Here is a 17,912-nt window from a genome sequence, read left to right as displayed (position 1 = left end):
TGTCATTGGAAGCTGGGGTGGCAGAAAAATTCTGAGGTAAAGAGAAGCAGTTTGGAGCCTGAGAAGAAATGCTGGCTAAGGCCTTTATCCTATTTTAACAAAAGTCCCCTGACTGAACTGAAAACCTTACTTTTAATTTAACCTTTACGTTGGTCATAAGCATTGCAGTGGAGCAATGGAGATTTAAAAATTTTGTTCCACCTTGGTTGTCCTGCCCTCAGTCTATCAAGCAGTAGGTCAGTGCCCTGGCCTGACTTACAGAGGCCCGGAACGGCCTTCAGCCACCTGGTAACTTCACAGCACCCCAGGGCCTTTGGGACGGGGCTGTGTCTAGCGTTGGGTCACCTGGGTACACAGTGCCCGCACACAGCTTTGCCAGGCCTTCTCAGGAGGTCCATCCACTTGGCTTCGGTCAAGTTCCCAGCTGTGCAGACTTCCCACAAATAATGTTTTCCATGTGTAGAGACTTTACGGATCACAAAGTGCTTTCCTATCAGTTACCTCCTTTAATTTAAAAAACAAGTTCAGCTAACAGATCAAGCTAAGGAATGATCCCTTCTCCGAGGGAAGGACGGCTATAGGAAGGGCTGTTTCACCGAGGACCCTTTAAGGGCCTGCGCCTCGACGGCTGCGGGACGAGGGCCTGGGAAAGAGGAGGGAAGGGGAGTGTCCTCTTTCTGCCCCCACCCTCCCGCGGCTGCAGAGCCAAAGCCAGGGGGGGGCTGTCTCCTCCTCTTAGCCCGCAGCTGCTGCTCACTCAGCTCACAAGCCCGGGCCGGGGGACTGGGCGGCAGCGGCTCCTCGGGCTCTCTAGACTTGGATCCGCTCAGGGCCACCGCAATGCCAGGAGCGGCCGGGGTCCTCCTGGTCCTGCTGCTCAGCGGGGGCCTCGGGGGCGGCCAGGCGCAGCGCCAGCAGCAGCAGCAGCAGCAGCGCCAGCGGCAGTCCCGGGCACATCAGCAAAGAGGTACAGTCGAGGAACGGGCTCTAGATTCCATCCTATGCGGGGCTCGGGGCCCCTCACTGGTCTCTTCTTCCAGCAGTCCCGGGGCAGGGACCGATTTCTGGCTCTGCTCTCGGGTAACTGGGGCGAGAGGCGCTGAGCCGGATGCCAGGACACTTTCAACTCCCTGAGTACATCGTGGTGGGTTGTGTTGGGGGGATTGCCTACCTCCCCTCAAAGAACATGAAGCCCTTTTCATTGTTCATTCGTTCTGAGAGAACTTGCTATCGCTTTTACATACTGCCAATTGATTTCCGAAATCTTCCAAAGTGGCAAACTTTTAACCGCTTGAAAAATCAAAAGTTTTTCCAAATCCGATTCCATCCCTGCAGAGAAATGTTTCCCAAGCTGTGGCTCATCTTGGAACTTTATGGAGGGCAGCTGAGACTTTTTTTTTTTTTTTTTAAGGACTTTGTTTCTAACTATTTGAACAGAGTTTGTAAAGTAGTTAATTAAGTAAGTGAGTTTTTTTCTTTCATGCCCGTGGGACCTCCTCATCTTTTTCCGACTCATCCTATCTCAGGTATCCTTTTTTTTTTTTTAATAGTGAAATTTCTCCTCTGACTTAAATACAGACAAGACTTTTATGTCATGTTTACTTTAATTAAGACCACAGTGACCAGATACACACTTCAGGGGACTTTGGAAAATGGTTTTATGTAATGTAACTCAAATTACTCTCTTCAGAGTGCTGTAGTGTTTTTATGCGTATAATTTCTGATGCTCTTGGGAGTCTTTGAAGAGTTATTTTATGATCATGAATTTTGAAAGAAGCACATGTACAGCGTTTTAAAACATAATTTATAATACATCATTTTAGCAAACATTTTTATGAATCGGAAAACATGTATTAAAGTAAAAAATATTTAAGGTTTGGTTTCAAATATCAAAATATTTACCCTAAGAGTACAGAGTCTGGAGGTTAGCAGCTTTTGAAAGTTTTGATGAGACTGAATCTGTCAAAGTTTTGAAATACATGTATCCCTCTTTTTAGTAAACTGGAATAAAGTTATGTCTAACCATTCTGATAGTTTTTATAATCTAACATTTCTAGCAGTACTATTTTATCTTAAAAGGAGTACAATCTTCTTGCTACAATAATAACTCCATAATTAAAATTCCTAGATTAAAAATGACCGTAAGTTCACTATATAACTTTTTTCTTCTATTTTTGCTTTTCCTTCTCTGTGAGGTAAAATGGGGTCAGTGTGGCTTAATTAATAGAATTTATGAGAGCGAGTTTGAGAATACCTCTGGCTGCTGATTTTTAAAAAATACTGCTTTAAACTATTAGCCTTGCTTAGTTACATGATATCTTTTAACAATACGTATTACTTTAATACTGTTAAGCAGCTGGGAGTAAAGAAAAGCCAGGATCAACCCTTCTGTTCCCTTGGAGTGGGGCAGAAGCTGAAAGCATGCAGAAGACGGATCAAGTGGGTCACTGAGAAATTTCCTAGTGTGCTGCCCACCCCTCTCGTTCTCTCTTCTTCCTCTACTCCATTTCTAACTCTACTCCTCTCTTTTCTCTTTCCCTCTTCTCATCTCTGTCTCTCAGTCTCTTTCTCTCTCTGTATTATATAAGATAAAATTAACTCTGATTTCTGTAGCTAAGGTCAATGCAGAAAGGGAAGTTTATACTGCCGTTCTGTTCAGAGATCACTTGAATAATATATACAATAAGGAATTCTGAGCAAAATAGTTACAACATAGAATCTACTATAGACTGCTATCTTCTGCATCCTAGAACCTATTAATCTATTATTATAGATAGTTTGTGATATATTTCAAGTTTGGCTCAGGGATAAATGGTTGAAAATTGCTGATATTAAAAGTACATATAAGATATGTTTTATAATACCTTAAATTTATATACTGTTTCCTAATTTAAAAATGCGTTGTATACATTAGCTTATTTCACCTTCAACTATTATTATTATTGGACAAATTTTAAACTGGAGGCTTGGAGTAGTTGTGACTTAAATTCATGAAGCTGATAATATCTTAATTTTTAACAGCTAAAGACACCTCTAGTGTTGTTTATATGCTAAAGTTCCCTTTTTTATGGTACCAAGATTTCTTTCATTAATTGTGGGGGCCATGTTTTCTTTTTAACGTGGTTCTGTTAAAACACACTCTACGTGAAAATCACTGGATATGAGTATGACTGACCAAGTTTTTGGCTATCACCAACTTTTCTCTTTTTGATTATACTAATGTTGACCTTCGTGGCCAAGCATTGATTGTTTAGAATGAGTTCTTTTTTCCCTTATAGTATGGTGCCATTTTATTAAGAATATCGACAGGGGCGCCTGGGTGGCTCAGTGTGATAAAGTCTCTGCCTTCCGCTCAGGTCATGGTCCCGGGTCCTGGGATGGAGCCCCACATCGAGCCTCGCATTGGGCTCTCTGCTCGGGGGGTAGCCTGCTTCCCTTCCTTTCTCTCTACCTGCCTCTCTGCCTACTTGTGATCTCTGTCTGTCAAATAAATAAATAAAATCTTAAAAAAAAAATATCGGCAAGAAGCAATCATTCTTAAATGTTGTAATTGAGTTAGAAATTTAACCAGATTTTTTTTTTTGTTTTTAATTTTTTCTTTAAAATCTTGTGTAGTTTCTCTAGCTCAATGAGTTGTACGAATAGCATTGATTCAGTAAAAATGATATTCTAAGGAAAATTTTTAACCAGGTATGATTGACAGAATAAAATGATGTAGTCAAAGTGGTTCTGTGTTTCAGCAAGGCAGTAGATAAAACCTTTTCCTGATATTCTTATGAATAATTTGTGGAAGTGGGAATCTAATGGTAGGTAAATTGCAGCTGATTGGAAGTAGTTTCCGAAGAATATTGCCTAGTGGTTTAAGGTTAATTTGGAAAGATGTCTCTGGGAGTGTGATGGAGGTTTTCTTATGTTCATTTATCGCGGTGATAGCCTGATGGAAAACATAAAATCCAAGCTTATCAGAACTGCTGGTGGTCCAAAATTGATTCATGTGGCTAAACTGGTTAATAACAGATTCAGGAATTTTGGAGGTCTATATAGCCTGGACCATGAACAGAACCTATGCAGAACTGGTTTTGTTAATTTGTATGCAGGCATTAAATAACTTCATTTACCCTCTTCCGAAAATGTTTTGTTTCCATTATAAATACAGGGATGAGTACAAAAACAGGAGGAGAAAGGGCAGTCTGAATTACAGCAAGTTCAATATGAGCCTATAGTGTGACATGGTGACAGAAAAATGAACTCATAAAAAGACTCATAGAAACAGAGAGAGCTGTTGTTCTAGAACACATTGGAGTGCTTCATTGACAAACATAGGTCAATTCAGAGGAGGAAGAAGAGAGTAGTTAGAAGTCTGGAAAGATTTCCAGAGGAGGACTATCTCAACTGAAAACTATTCATTTGGAAAAAGACAGACTTAGGAAATCACAAGTGATATCCTGAAATTTGGGGATGGCTGTTTTGTGGAAGAGAGGATAAGATGTTCTTTCTAAATCCTGAACTCAGATCCACAGGAGCATATGACAAAGGGGAAGGTTTGAATTAAATAAAATGAGAAGAAACCTTCTCTTTCTTCTTGCCCCTCCCCATTCTGAGCTGTTCAGAAATTATGTGTTGGAGCACCTAACTTCTAGAAAAGTCCATGTGTGATCAGAGGTGCGACTGGTCAGGGATGAGTTAGGATAAAATGCCTTTACAGAGACATAGTTAAAACTCATCAAGTAAGTCTCCAGTACTTCCTTAAGCCCCCAATTCTAGTATTACAGTCTATTGTTTTTGGAGTGCATACTTGCATTTGAACTTCTGAATTCTTAAAGATGTCAAGAAAATATGAAATGTATATAAATGTGTTTTTAGATACCTTCTGGGATTTAAAATAAAAACATGTTTGAGATGATCCTCACTCATTTTTGGCAAGAACACTTAAAATTTTCATATGGAATTTTTACATCACATTAATTGCATGGTTCTGAAACATCCTATGCTATAAAATATGAGAATGCTTCATGAATTACCTGAGACTTATTAATTTTTTTGTATCACTTTTGCTACATATGTAAGTTTTGTACATATGTTGGCTTAGTCACTACAGACTGGCCTAATAGTTTAGTAAAAATGGTTCGTAACAGAAAAAATGTAGGGTTAAGAATAAGAACATACTCAACATTAACAATTATATTATAGATGTGGTAGAAGTTTTTTAAAAGATATAAATTTTATATTATATATTTTATCTCACATATCAGGGTATCCAAATTGCTGATTGGTCTTATTCTTAAAAGCTTTCTATCCTAGGATTTCATGCAAAGTAATGAACCAAATCTCCATCAAGAATTACTAGGAATTATGAAAAAAACTGCACATGCTTTGCCAATTTGTCCCTAATTCATTCTGAAATATGGGATAACTGTCTCCTATACTTTAGTAACCACAGTTTTACCAATAATAACTAAATAGTTTATAGCTCTTTGGGATATGCCAACTATGACTCTGTAAAGAAAGCACGAGTCTATATATTTATGGCAGAGACTTAGTTAAATTGGAAGAAGAATTTCTGAAGTAGTATGACTTAGAGTTTTTATACCATTCAATTATATTACTATAGTGATATCTCAAAAAAGTTTACTTTTTGGTAGATTTCACATATTTGTATTTTCTTAGTCCCCATTTATTTAAAGCAGATCATTGTCACTATTTTTCTGTTCATACATTTAATAAATTCTGATTATTAATTGACAAAGACTGTTGTGATAGACTTTTCAACTTGTACCTTGGAGACCAGATTATTGTTCCTCCTTTTAATCCAAACAGATTTAGCATTAAATGTTTAAAAAAAAATTCACTGAAACTTTGAGCTTTCACATCTGTCATAATCTGCTTTAGAATTATGGGGCCTGAATTCTGGACTACCAGCAAAGTAGAATTGGCAGAATAGGAACAGTTAACCTTGACCTAACCCATGCAGAGCAAGATGAGTGGGGTGGCTAGCTGTCTGAATTAGACAGTGCAAATGCATGCTTGATTTCAGTCAGCATAACTATTTAGTAGGATTCTACTGTGTGGGTGTAGTATGGCTGGAAGTTTCCAAGCAGGGTAATAATAATAATAATAATAACAACAACAAATAATAACTCCAAGTCACCTGTGTAGGTTGCAATAGGTTCTTTTTTCACAGCTGGAGATTAGGAAAAAGGTCAGGAAGAAACTGTTGTCACTGATCAGACAAAATGTTTAGGCTTCCAATGTACAACATTGGGGTTTAGGAGCATGAGTTTAAACTCATGGGTAAGTAGGTAGGAACTTAGGCAGAAGTCCAGTTGTGGGGATTGAGAAAACAAAGTAGAGGTTAGAGAAAGACAAAACCAGAGTGTCACATGGCTCTTGAGACTCATGCTGGGCTCCGTGTATACCAGTCAGACAGAAAGAGGATGGGTTCTTCACTGTACCAATTGCTAAGATGGAGTTCAGGAAGTTGTGCAGGAAGTTGGTGGGCATAGGACTAAGTGTAATGGAATATGGTTAATGAATGACTGTGTTCAGTAAGTAAAACAGAAAAAAAATCCCTGCTTTTCTGGAGTTTATATTCTGGTTGGGGTGGAGATGGAGACAAATATGAATATAGAGTGAATAAGTAATGTATGAATACCTATATTTTTAGAATGTAGTGAGTGATGCACAAACATATATACCAGGGTAAGAGGGGTTGGGGGTCTAGGAATAGAGAGAGATTGGTTGCTATTTTAAATAGAGTGATAAGGGTTGACCTCCTTGAGAAGGTCACATGTGAGCAAACCTTTGAAGGTGAAGTGGGAGTGATTCATACGGACACCAGGTGAAAGAGCTGACGCCCTTAGTGCAGGGAGCAGGTTTATAAAGGTCTACAGGTGAGCCCAATGCAAAGGGTCAGGGAAACACTCGGGAGCTGGATCATTGTAAAGAATTTGCCTTTTAGTTGGAGGGAGATGGGTGGAATTGGAGAGTTTTGAGCAGAGTTAAATGAATGAATGAAATAATAGCTAATATTTCTTTTCCCAGAGAGGCTTTAATCCACTTCACTAGACCAATAGTCCAAATGTAGTATCAATTGAGCTCCATTTCCTCCCCCATACATCTCATTCTTAGAGTATAGCTCAGTGACTCCATTCGAGAGTATTATACCTCAGCAGTCTATCACTGGGAAACACAAAGGTGTTTTGTAAATTTTTCTTTTTTCTTTTTTTTCTTTTGGCATCTCCATCCTATTATGATTAAAAGAATTTTAGTATCAGGTGCCTGCATGGCCTAGTCAGTTAAGTGTCTGACTCTTGGTTTTGGCTGCGGTCATGATCTTGGGGTGGTGAGATTGAGCCCCTCAATTCCCCCCATCAAGCCCTGCAGAGTCTGCTTGAGGTTCTGTTTGTCCCTCTTCCCCCACCTCATGCACATGTGTTCTCTCTCTCAAATATTAAAAAACAAACAAACAAAAAAACCAACTAATTTTAGTACCTTAAAACAACTGAAGTATAGGGAATTTCTACATATCCCTTCATTTGCCCAGTGTTCTTAGAAATATGCCATTTCTTTCTTTCTTTTCTTTTCTTTTTTTTTTTTTTAAGATTTTATTTATTTATTTGAGAGAGAAAGAGAGAGAGCATGAGCAGGGGGTTGGGGCAGAGGGAGAGGGAGAAGCAGGCTCTCTACTGAGCTGGGAGCCCATTGTGGGACTTAATCCCAGAACCCTGGGATCATGACCAGAGCCAAAGGCAGACACTTAAATGACTAAGCCTCCCAGGTGTCCCTAAGTCATAGATTTCTTAGAGTAATTTTAACTAATGTGGATGTTAAAAACAAAAATATGTATATCTTGGAGTTCTCTTTTATTATTTTTAGTATCAGAGCTAAAGTTTAGATACTATTGTTTTTTAAATTTCTTTTCAACTTAACAATTCATTGTTTTTTTTCCTTTTTTTAAGTTTTTTTTTTTAAATTTTTTAATTTCTTTTCAGCGTAACAGTATTCATTGTTTTTGCACGACACCCAGTGCTCCATGCAATCTGTGCCCTCCCTAAAACCCAGCACCTGGCTCACCCAACCTCCCACCCCCTTCCCCTTCAAAACCCACAGGTTGTTTTTCAGAGTCCACAGTTTCTCATGGTTCATCTCCCCTTCCAATTTCCCTCAACTCCCTTCTTCTCTCCATCTCCCTATGTCCTCCATGTTATTTGTTATGCTCCACAAATAAGTGAAACCATATGATAATTGACTCTCTCTGCTTGACTTATTTCACTCAGCATAATCTCTTCCAGTCCCGTCCATGTTGATACAAAAGTTGGGTATTCATCCTTTCTGATGGAGGCATAATACTCCATAGTGTATATGGACCACATCTTCCTTATCCATTCGTCCGTTGAAGGGCATCTTGATTCTTTCCACAGTTTGGCAACCGTGGCCATTGCTGCTATAAACATTGGGGTATGACCCAATGATGTACTGTTCTAATGACTTCTTTTATAAAATGAACTTTGAAATGTTACCTATTTTTACAATCAGAAACTTATTCTATGTTCTGTTTCAATTTTTATAACTTATTTAAGGATTGCTGTAAGTCTTGCAGTAACCTTTGGAGTAAAGTAATACAATTTTGGCCTGACTACATTCTTTTAGTTAGAACAAGAGTTAGGTGGAGAAAATTGCATAGCTTCTCTCTCTTTTCTTCCCTCTCTTCCTCCCTTCCTCTTTTAATATCCTGCTTATGAATAAAATGAGGTTTTCAAAGAGATAATTCTAACAAATACAACTTTTAAGAAGATATGGAAGACAAAACTTCACTTAAATTTTACCAAAAGCCAGATAATCACAATCTCATTATAGCTTTGAGGCATAACCTAAATTTACATGGTGAGTTAAAGCTAGACATTTGCTTGTCACAGATATATGATATGGGTAATAAAGCAGTGTTTTTTCTGGTCATCTTGAATGTGGATTTTAACATGGAAATCTGATGCTATTTGGTTTTTATTCAGACAAGTGACTTTTAGAAAAAGATCATATAGTGTGTTAGAGGTTATTATTCATAGCACTGGCTTTCTGTGACAGTCATAATCTAGTTCAAATAGCAAGTTAATCTATGCAAATAAAGAATGACTGAGACCTGAGGAACTATTTAGTGCCTGGCACTTAGGAAAGGCACTTTGCATAACGTTAACAAAGCCTTTCTATGTAAGGTCCTCTTAGTTGACCACCTCTTAGTTGACCAACAAGCTGTGCTTCTCTGCAAGTCTCTTTTATACAACAGCATCTTGAGCACCAGATGCTTTAGACTGTTTAATAGTATCTAGCTCATTGTGGGCATTAACACATGTATTTACCTAGTAGAGTTGTCTAGTAGGTTAATATAATTATCTTCATTTTATAGAAGGAAATAGATGCTTTGCAACTTGTCAAGGGAAAAAACAGTCCAGTGCAAGCTTTCGAATTAGAAATTAGGATGGTGCCTGGCTCGCTTAGTTGGAAGTGTACAACCCTTGATCTCGGGTTGTGGGCTTGAGCCCTAGGTTGGGTGCAGAGATTACTTAAATATATTTAAAAAACAAGAAAGTAGATAAGTTTCTGCTCCCAATTTTTTGGATCCTACATCGTCAACTCTTTTAGACTTTTAAATGCTTCCTTATCTTTTATAAAACACCTTGAAATAATCATACCTCCATTTCTGAGTTCAGTTAGTCTAATTAGAAAAGAGAGTCACTGGGTATTGTGAAAGAAGAAGAAAAGTGTTGTCTTTAATGGTCTTTTTCATTTAAATACACACAAAACTATGCAGAAACACACCCATAATGCTTACAATTTTGCATAAATGTAAAAATATTTGTCAAATTTTAGTTTTAAATTCTTAGAATTTCGATTATTGGACACTGGACTATAAGAAAATATTAACTGATTATGGCTTTCCTGAAGTCACCTTATATACATAATGTCAGTGAGCTAGAAACATAATGATATTTATTATAAAATGAATCCTTTAAAAAAGGTCTATATATATGTGTGTATGTGTATATTTATATTTCAGTGAATGAAATGAACATGAACCAAACATGTATACCTGATTCAGAGAAGAATTAATATCAAAATTCCTTTTGAAAGAAAGTAGAGCACTGGAATTTCTGTAAAAAGATCTAAAGAGTTCAATCTGAAATTGAACTTCTCTGTTAGAAAATTTTGCAAACTTCCTACAATGTAGGTGTATGTATGGCAACAATGAGTGTATATGTATGTACCATTTACAGTTTAGAACTCACAGTACCTAGTTAATGTATTTAGTATATTTATAGTAGTATATTTAATATACAAAGATATTTAGCCATTTGATTTGTTTTCTTAAATCAGATTTTCAGTTTCATAAAAAATCTTGAATAAAGGAATCTAAGAATTAAATTTGCAGAGAAGTCTAGTTGCCTTTAATAAAAGATTATGAACTACAGAATAATTTATAAATGGGATCATTATATTTTTTTAGTCCAGTAGCTGTACCATTGAAACTCTAAGGTGTACTACATTTTAAGTTGCTTGCAACATATAAAGTTCTATTCTAAAGGGGAAATAAGGTTAGTAGAGTTTGCCACATCGAATATATTTTTTCTAAAGCCTGTATAGCTACCTCAATTTTCTGGCTTATTGCCTGCTATGCCTTTTTCAATTACCGAATAAAGCTGAGAGTATGAAACAGAACATGAAATAGAACAATTGTCATTTCAGGGAGCTACTTTATCTCATTGGTTTGTTGTGAGGAGTATATAAAACAATGAATATAAAACATGGAGCATCTATTAGGGCCTCAAAAATGTGAGTTTCCAAGATGCTTCAAGAAAACTGAACTAAGTTTAAAAACTGTCTTGGTGTCAAGAAATTCTGTCTTAAAGCAGCACTTTTCCTCCAACACTGTGTTATACCAAACTCAGCTGAGGCTGTGTATGAAGGAATTTGCTTAAATACTGGAAAACACAAATGTATGAATTCAGTTTTAATTGGAATTTCTGTTGTAATGTTTTGCCAGTCTGAACTTTATAGCTTAGCATGCAGAAACTACCTATCAAGATATACCTCTTTATAATTTTAATTGTCATATGCATTCCTCTGCTTTGGAGAGAACTTTGAATAGTAGAAAAAGTGTCTTTGGGAGATGGCAAGAATGGGATTCATAGTCATGTTACTCCTCTTTTATTGAGATCAAAAACCCAAATCAATGGAGTTTAAATTTCCAGTTAAAGTAGAATTAAATTAGATAATACATGTAAAAATAGTTGGCAGCTAATCAGTAAATATTAGGTCTTCTTTTTCTTTATTGCTTGATCATAAAGCTCAAAAGTGATATTTGCAGTACATATGAGAGCAGTTTTGCTTAAGAGGAGTGAAACATTCTAGAATCTTCCTTGAGTAGACCCTAAAAGACTATAGATAGCAAACTATGTCATTGAAGAGAGATGGAAGAATTCTACCAAGGTCACACAACAAATCAGTAACAGAGATAGGAAGAAACATAAGGTCCTATATTTAGCTAATAGTTATGTTGGTAGCTCAATGTGAGAAGTGATTTAGACATGTAACAGGATAGAAATTTTAGCAATACTTTGTGGCTATTTATATTTTAAATATGATATAATTAACATTTTTTCCTAGGAATCTCTCATTTTTGGACATGCATTTATTAGGGTTTGGTAAATATTTTTTAGAGAAGGGTTTTAATATGTAATAGGTAAGAAAATTGTATGGTCCATAGTAAATGCTGTATAAAGATTATTTATTATTTTCAGCAGATGAAATACGTATCATCACTGACATCTGCCTGAGTAGAGAGGGTAATTCAGTATCTTTGACACACAATGAAAGTTGATGTCGGATGGTCTTCAATGGAAAGTATAATTGAGTTATAGAAAATCTCTCAAAATAGACCCTCTTTATTTGGACTCTTTCTGTTCACTAAGGTAAAAAAAAATAGTCTTGGAACACATTATTTAATACCAATCTAGATTGGGAAAAGTTTTAGTGTGTCTTCTTGCACATTAAATCTAATGGTGAAATTCTAAGAAACCAAAGCCCAAACCAAAAACTACCTCAGGAAATCGCATAACCGCAACAGATCTCTAGGGAGACCTGCTTTTATAAACTTGGTAATGTCAGATTATGAAAAAGCTTCAGACAAAAACATTTCTTATAAGCCCTTTGGCTCTTCAAAAAATTTCAATCATGCTTAACATGTAATACAACCATCTGGCTTTTCAATCTAGCACATTAGAAAAATCACTGGATTTCCAACTAGAACTCTAGGATACAAGTTTTGCCACCAGCTCTTCAGAAAGATATCACCTTAAAGAGCAGATAAGTCTTCTAACTATTCTGAAGTTCAATTCTCCATCCAAAAAAATATGTATAACGTTCAAATATATCTCCTGGAGATGTTATAAGAGTTAATTAAAATATACAATATGAATAACATTATTAATAATTCTGTTCATTATTAGAGTAAATTATAGGTTTGGCTGAAGACACTGATGGTTCGTGAAGTTCTGCTTCACCCCCTTCCTTTGATTTTTTTTTTCCCCCTTCCTAGTGGCTCTTAACTGTATTTAGTTCTTCTGTATTGAGAATCATGACACATTTTCCTCCTTTCTTCTTCTTTTTTTTTTTTTTTTGTTATATACCTCCCAGTAACAGAAAAAGTTAATTCATATGGAAGGGAAATATTTTAAAATGCAAATCCTATCTTTATTGATTTTGCACATAAATATACTTTATATGCAGACAATATTACATTTAAAAATTCATCGGAGCACCTGGGTGGCTCAGTCAGTTAAGCATCTGCCTTCAGCTCAGGTCATGATCCGGCATCCTGGAATGGAAGCTGCCCTGGGCTCCCTGCTCAGCTGGGAGCCTCTTCTCCCTCTGCCCCTCCCCATGCTCATAATTTCTCTCTCTCGAATGCACTTTCTCAAATAAATAAATAAAATCTTAAAAAAATTCAAAATGCATTTTTATTCTTGTACAAGATATTTTTTGTCAGTTTCAAAAACTGATTTTATTCAAGGGTTCCTGATTCGATGCTACCTAAGATAAGCTGAGAAAGTGATGCTGTCCTACAGTTCATTATCCATTTAGGGTTTGAAAGCTTTAGCTATAATTTTGGACAAAACATTGCCCTTTGAGGCCATTTTCCATATCCTAGGAGATCCATGATTTTTTTTTAATTAACCCATGACTATGTTTGGACTATCCCAAATATAATTCCATGAATTAAGTTAAATTTGGTTCAAGTATATAATGAATCTAGCCTGTTTATGATTTTCATTTATGTACTAAGTGAAAAACCACTCATATTCAGACAAACTTCATGAAAAATTGCTGTTGCAGAAAGCTAGGAGGGCATTTAACCAGTTAGTTTCTCTTTTATGATTTTAAGCTCTTTAATAATTAGAAATTAATAACATTAAGTTACACACTGATAGGACTGTTTGTCTTTTATTTTTAGCTATTGCTTTATCTCCAGTGTCCAGTCTGGCATATGGTGGGCATTTAATTAAATAATTGTAAAATGAATGAAGAAGCCACTCTTTGGTTAGACCCAAAGGGTGCCTTTTTAAAAAATTTCACATGTACTGTTTTTCTTAATGCTTTTATATCTTAGTATTTTTATAAGTTATAAATTTCCATAAATACTGAAACACAGTGGCACAGATACAGGGTATTGTTGCCAATGACACTTAAGTGACAAATATAATATTTTAGAAGTATTTTAGAATGCTTTATCTTGCTTTTAAGATGTACTTTTCCCCCTAAGGGTATTTCAGGAAGAGCTGAGCAATTTTTGAGCTTTGGATGAGGAATGAATATTTCTAGCTTAGAAGTTTTCTGATGTGAGAACCTTTTGGACAAGACTTATAATAGAGAAGATTAAGATAGAAGTTCTACTTCAACAAATGGTATTTGGAAAAACTGGTCAGCTATATACAAAAGAATGAAATTGGATGACTTTCTTAATACCCTACACAGAAATAAGCTCAGAGTGGATTAAAGATCTAAATGTGAGACCTGAAACCATAAAAATCCTAGAAGAGAACACAGGCAGTAATTTCTTCAAGATTGACTATAGTAACATTTTTCTAGATTTGAGTCCTGAGGCAAGGAAAATGAAAGCAAAAATAAACTATTGGGAGTTCATCAAAATAAAAAGCTTCTGTGCAGTGAAGGAAACAATCAAGGATACTAAAAGGCAACCTACTGAATGAGAGGAGATATTTGCAAATGATTTATCCAATAAAGGGTTAGTATTCAAAATATATAAAGAACTTATACAACTCAATGTCCCCAAACCAAATAATCCCATTTGAGAATGGGCAGATGACATGAACAGACGTTTCTCCAAAGAAGATACACAGATGGTCAGCAGACACATGAGAAGGTGTTCAACATCACTTATCAGGGAAATGCAAATCAAAACTATGATGAGATATTCCCTTATACCTACCAGAATGGCTAAAATAAAAAAACACAAGAAACAAAAAGCATTGGAGAGGATGAGGAGAAAAAGGAACCCTCTTGTGCTATTGGTAGGAATGCAAACTCGTACAGCCACTAAGCAAAAACAGTATGGAGGTTCCTCAGAAAGTTAAAAATAGAACTACCCTACGCTCTTGTAATTGCATTGCTGGGTATTTACCACTAAAATACAAAACCACTAATGTAAATGGTACATGTACCCTATGGACATGCATGAGAAAGAAAAAGAGGCAAACCAAGAAGCACTCTTAGCTATAGAGAATAAACTGGTGGTTACCAGAAAGGAGGTGGGAGGGGCATAGGTGAAATAGGTGATGGGGATTAAGGAGTGCACTTGTGATGAGCACTGGGCAATGTATGAAATTGTTAAAACCCTATATAGCACACCTGAAACTAATATAACACTGTATGTTAACCATATTGGAATTAAAATAATACCTTAATAAAATAAAAAAAAAATTGTTTCCTAAAAATGATGTAAGTTCTAGGGATAGAATAGAGAACACTCACACAGGGAGCCTTGGTTAACATGTTTCCATTTTTCTTTGTCTCCTTTTAGCAAACACTGCAATCCTTTATATTTTAGGGGGAAAAAAAGCTTTTGAAAAACTATTCACTAGGCCTCCACAATATGTCAAATAATGTATGTGCTGTGCCCTTAAATGTGATTTCTTTCTTGGAGTTATTAAAAGTCAAAATGATGACATACTTAATAAAAGATATTTGTAGTCCAAGAAAATTGTCAGCCCGTATTCTTATTTTAAGAATGGAACTCTAAGGCCAGGTGGCCTTATCCTTATTGTGTAGGGCAGAGATTGATATGTAGAGTGATCACAGTAAGAATCAATGATGGACAGAAAGGATGAATACCCATCTTTTGTATCAACATGGACAGACTGGAGGAGATTATGCCGAGTGAAATAAATCCAGCAGAGAAAGTCAATTATCATATGGTTTCACTTACTTGTGGAGCATAAAGAATAACATGGAGGACATTGGGAGAAGGAAAGGAAAAGTGAATTGGGGGAAATAGGGGAGAGGAAGCATGAGAGACTGTGGATTCTGAGAAACAAACTGAGGATTTTGGAAGGGAGGGGAGTGGGGGCATGGGTGAGCCTAGTGGTGGGTATTGGAACACTGGGTATGTGCATAAACAATGAATCTTGGAACACTGAAAAAAGTAAAATAAAAAAGAATCGATGGAATAATAGAAGAGCTAACTTTCAGGAGGGAACACATACTGATAGGTATTGGGAAAAAATGGAGATAGTTAAGATATGATGCTATCAAAAGTAGGCAGTTTAAATTTTTACTCAAGATAGAATTTACTTTGGGAGGGAGACAAACCATAAGTGACTCTTAATCTTACAAAACAAACTGAGGGTTGCTGGGGGGAGGCGGGTTGGGGGAAAGGGGGTGGGGTTATAGACATTGGGGAGGGTATGTGCTATGGTGAGTGCTGTGAAGTGTGTAAACCTGGTGATTCATATACCTGTACCCTGGGGGATAAAAATATATGTTTATAAAAAATACAAAATTATTTTAAAAATCAATTAAAAAATCAATTAAAAAAAAGATAGAATTTACTAAGACATGGAAGAAAGGTGTAAGATCATGGAATGCTAAAACATAATGTTCCAATTAAATGGTTAAATGTAAGTGATGCTTCCAGAAGTTTACCTCCTATCATTTTAAATAGATTATAAAAAGTAATATTCAAGGCTTCCCACCTGTTTCTTTCTTTTTTTTTTTTTTAAGATTTTATTTATTTATTTGACAGAGAGAAATCACAAGTAGATGGAGAGGCAGGCAGAGAGAGAGAGAGGGTGAAGCAGGCTCCCTGCTGAGCAGAGAGCCCGATGCGGGCTTCGATCCCAGGACCCTGAGATCATGACCTGAGCCGAAGGCAGCGGCTTAACCCACTGAGCCACCCAGGCGCCCCCACCTGTTTCTTTTATAACTCCTCCGTATTTTCCAAGCTCATTGCTTGGAAAGAATTATCTCTACTTTTTCTAGATTAGTCCATCTTTTGTGAGAAAGATAATTATCTCCCACTGTGCCTTTACTAAGCTGTTTGAGCTATCAAGAAAACTTCCTTTTCCCTTAGCACATCTTAGGTTTCGATGTCCTATCTCTTCTTTTTCTACTTTTAAAATGGAGTTAACATTGGGGTGCCTGGGTGGCTCAGTGGGTTAAAGCCTCTGCCTTCGGCTCAGGTCATGATCCCAGGGTTGTGGGATCGAGCCCCGCATCGGGCTCTCTGCTCCGCGGAGAGCCTGCTTCCTCCTCTCTCTTCCTGCCTGCCTCTCTGCCTACTTGTGATCTGTCTGTCAAATAAATAAATAAAATCTTAAAAAAAAAAAAATGGAGTTAACAGTTCATTTCGTCTAGGTCCTCACTGGTGAATTCACTGTGTCTGATCATTTCTGTTGTTATAACCTCCCAGATCATTATGTATAGTATAAAAAGTTATGTCATTTACTTGATTTCTCATTTTTCTTATGTGTTTATGTGCTGATAGGATGGGACAGGTGGAATTTGTGTTGAAATCGTATGTTTTCTTCTTTTTTAACACCAATTGCAGCACCTTGGGATTGAATTCTCTGTGAACTCACTAGGCCACAGCAACATTTTCAATTGGGAATTTACTTAAAAATCCTAGGAATGTGGCATACTCTTTAATTTTTATTCTCTTGGTATGTGTTCTTCATGGATAAAGAGATGGTAAAATGATTGAAAAGATAATAGGAATCAATTAATAAAGAAGCTCTGCAGTCAACTGTAGAATTATCGTCATATTAACAAGTTTCTTTCAAATTAAATATTCCCCCTAACCTAGGAATTAATATTAAACAATTTTTGTGTTCAGAGCTCAGCTAATACAACTTTCAGATAGAGCAGATCCTATAAAGCAAATGTCTTTATTTAAGTAACTACATAATATAGTCATGATTTCCATGGAGAGAGAAAATCAAATCCTATCTGATGGTCTTAATTGCAGCCTCCTTTCCACCACGCCATTATCATACATTTTACATTTGTGTAGCACTTGGTGTCTAGGATGTTTTATCATCACTTCTATGTCTCTACACAAAGCTTTTGAGTATCATGTTGTATAAATGAGTATACTGCCATGGTTGGAGGGAAGGGGAATCAATACTTAAAATGGATGACTGATAAATAAAAAAAAGAGAGAGAATCCCACATTTTCTAAATCCCAGACTTGCATTTCAATTCTATATACATTTTTGTTCTAATATGAAATGTAACAAATTTTTTTAAAGGGAGAAAACTAATATGAAAATTGTAGCATTATGATATTTATGGATGGTAGGGGTATGATTTTTGAAAATAGAATCTATGAATAATCCATGACCTGT

The 17,912-nt window shown here is 36.4% G+C and overlaps 1 protein-coding gene across 5 annotated transcripts in view; it reads left to right on the top strand.

Annotated features, from left to right (window-relative positions):
• Positions 1–664: 664 nt before the first annotated feature.
• The window catches only part of LOC116588466 (laminin subunit alpha-2), a 640,912-nt gene continuing 623,664 nt past the window's right edge, over positions 665–17,912 (top strand). For 3 of the 5 annotated variants that reach the window (XM_032339558.1, XM_032339559.1, XM_032339557.1), the window contains exon 1: positions 665–967. In XM_032339558.1, the coding sequence (XP_032195449.1) occupies positions 841–967 (127 nt within the window). In that variant the 5' untranslated portion in view covers positions 665–840. The remainder of the gene's footprint in view (positions 968–17,912) is intronic. The other 2 variants (XM_032339561.1, XM_032339560.1) reach the window with 1 other exon arrangement.

Source organism: Mustela erminea, chromosome 4, assembly GCF_009829155.1.
Source record: "Mustela erminea isolate mMusErm1 chromosome 4, mMusErm1.Pri, whole genome shotgun sequence".
NCBI lineage: Eukaryota > Metazoa > Chordata > Mammalia > Carnivora > Mustelidae > Mustela > Mustela erminea.
The sequence above is the reverse complement of the archived record's forward strand: the minus strand, read 5'-3'. Positions and strand labels throughout refer to the sequence as shown.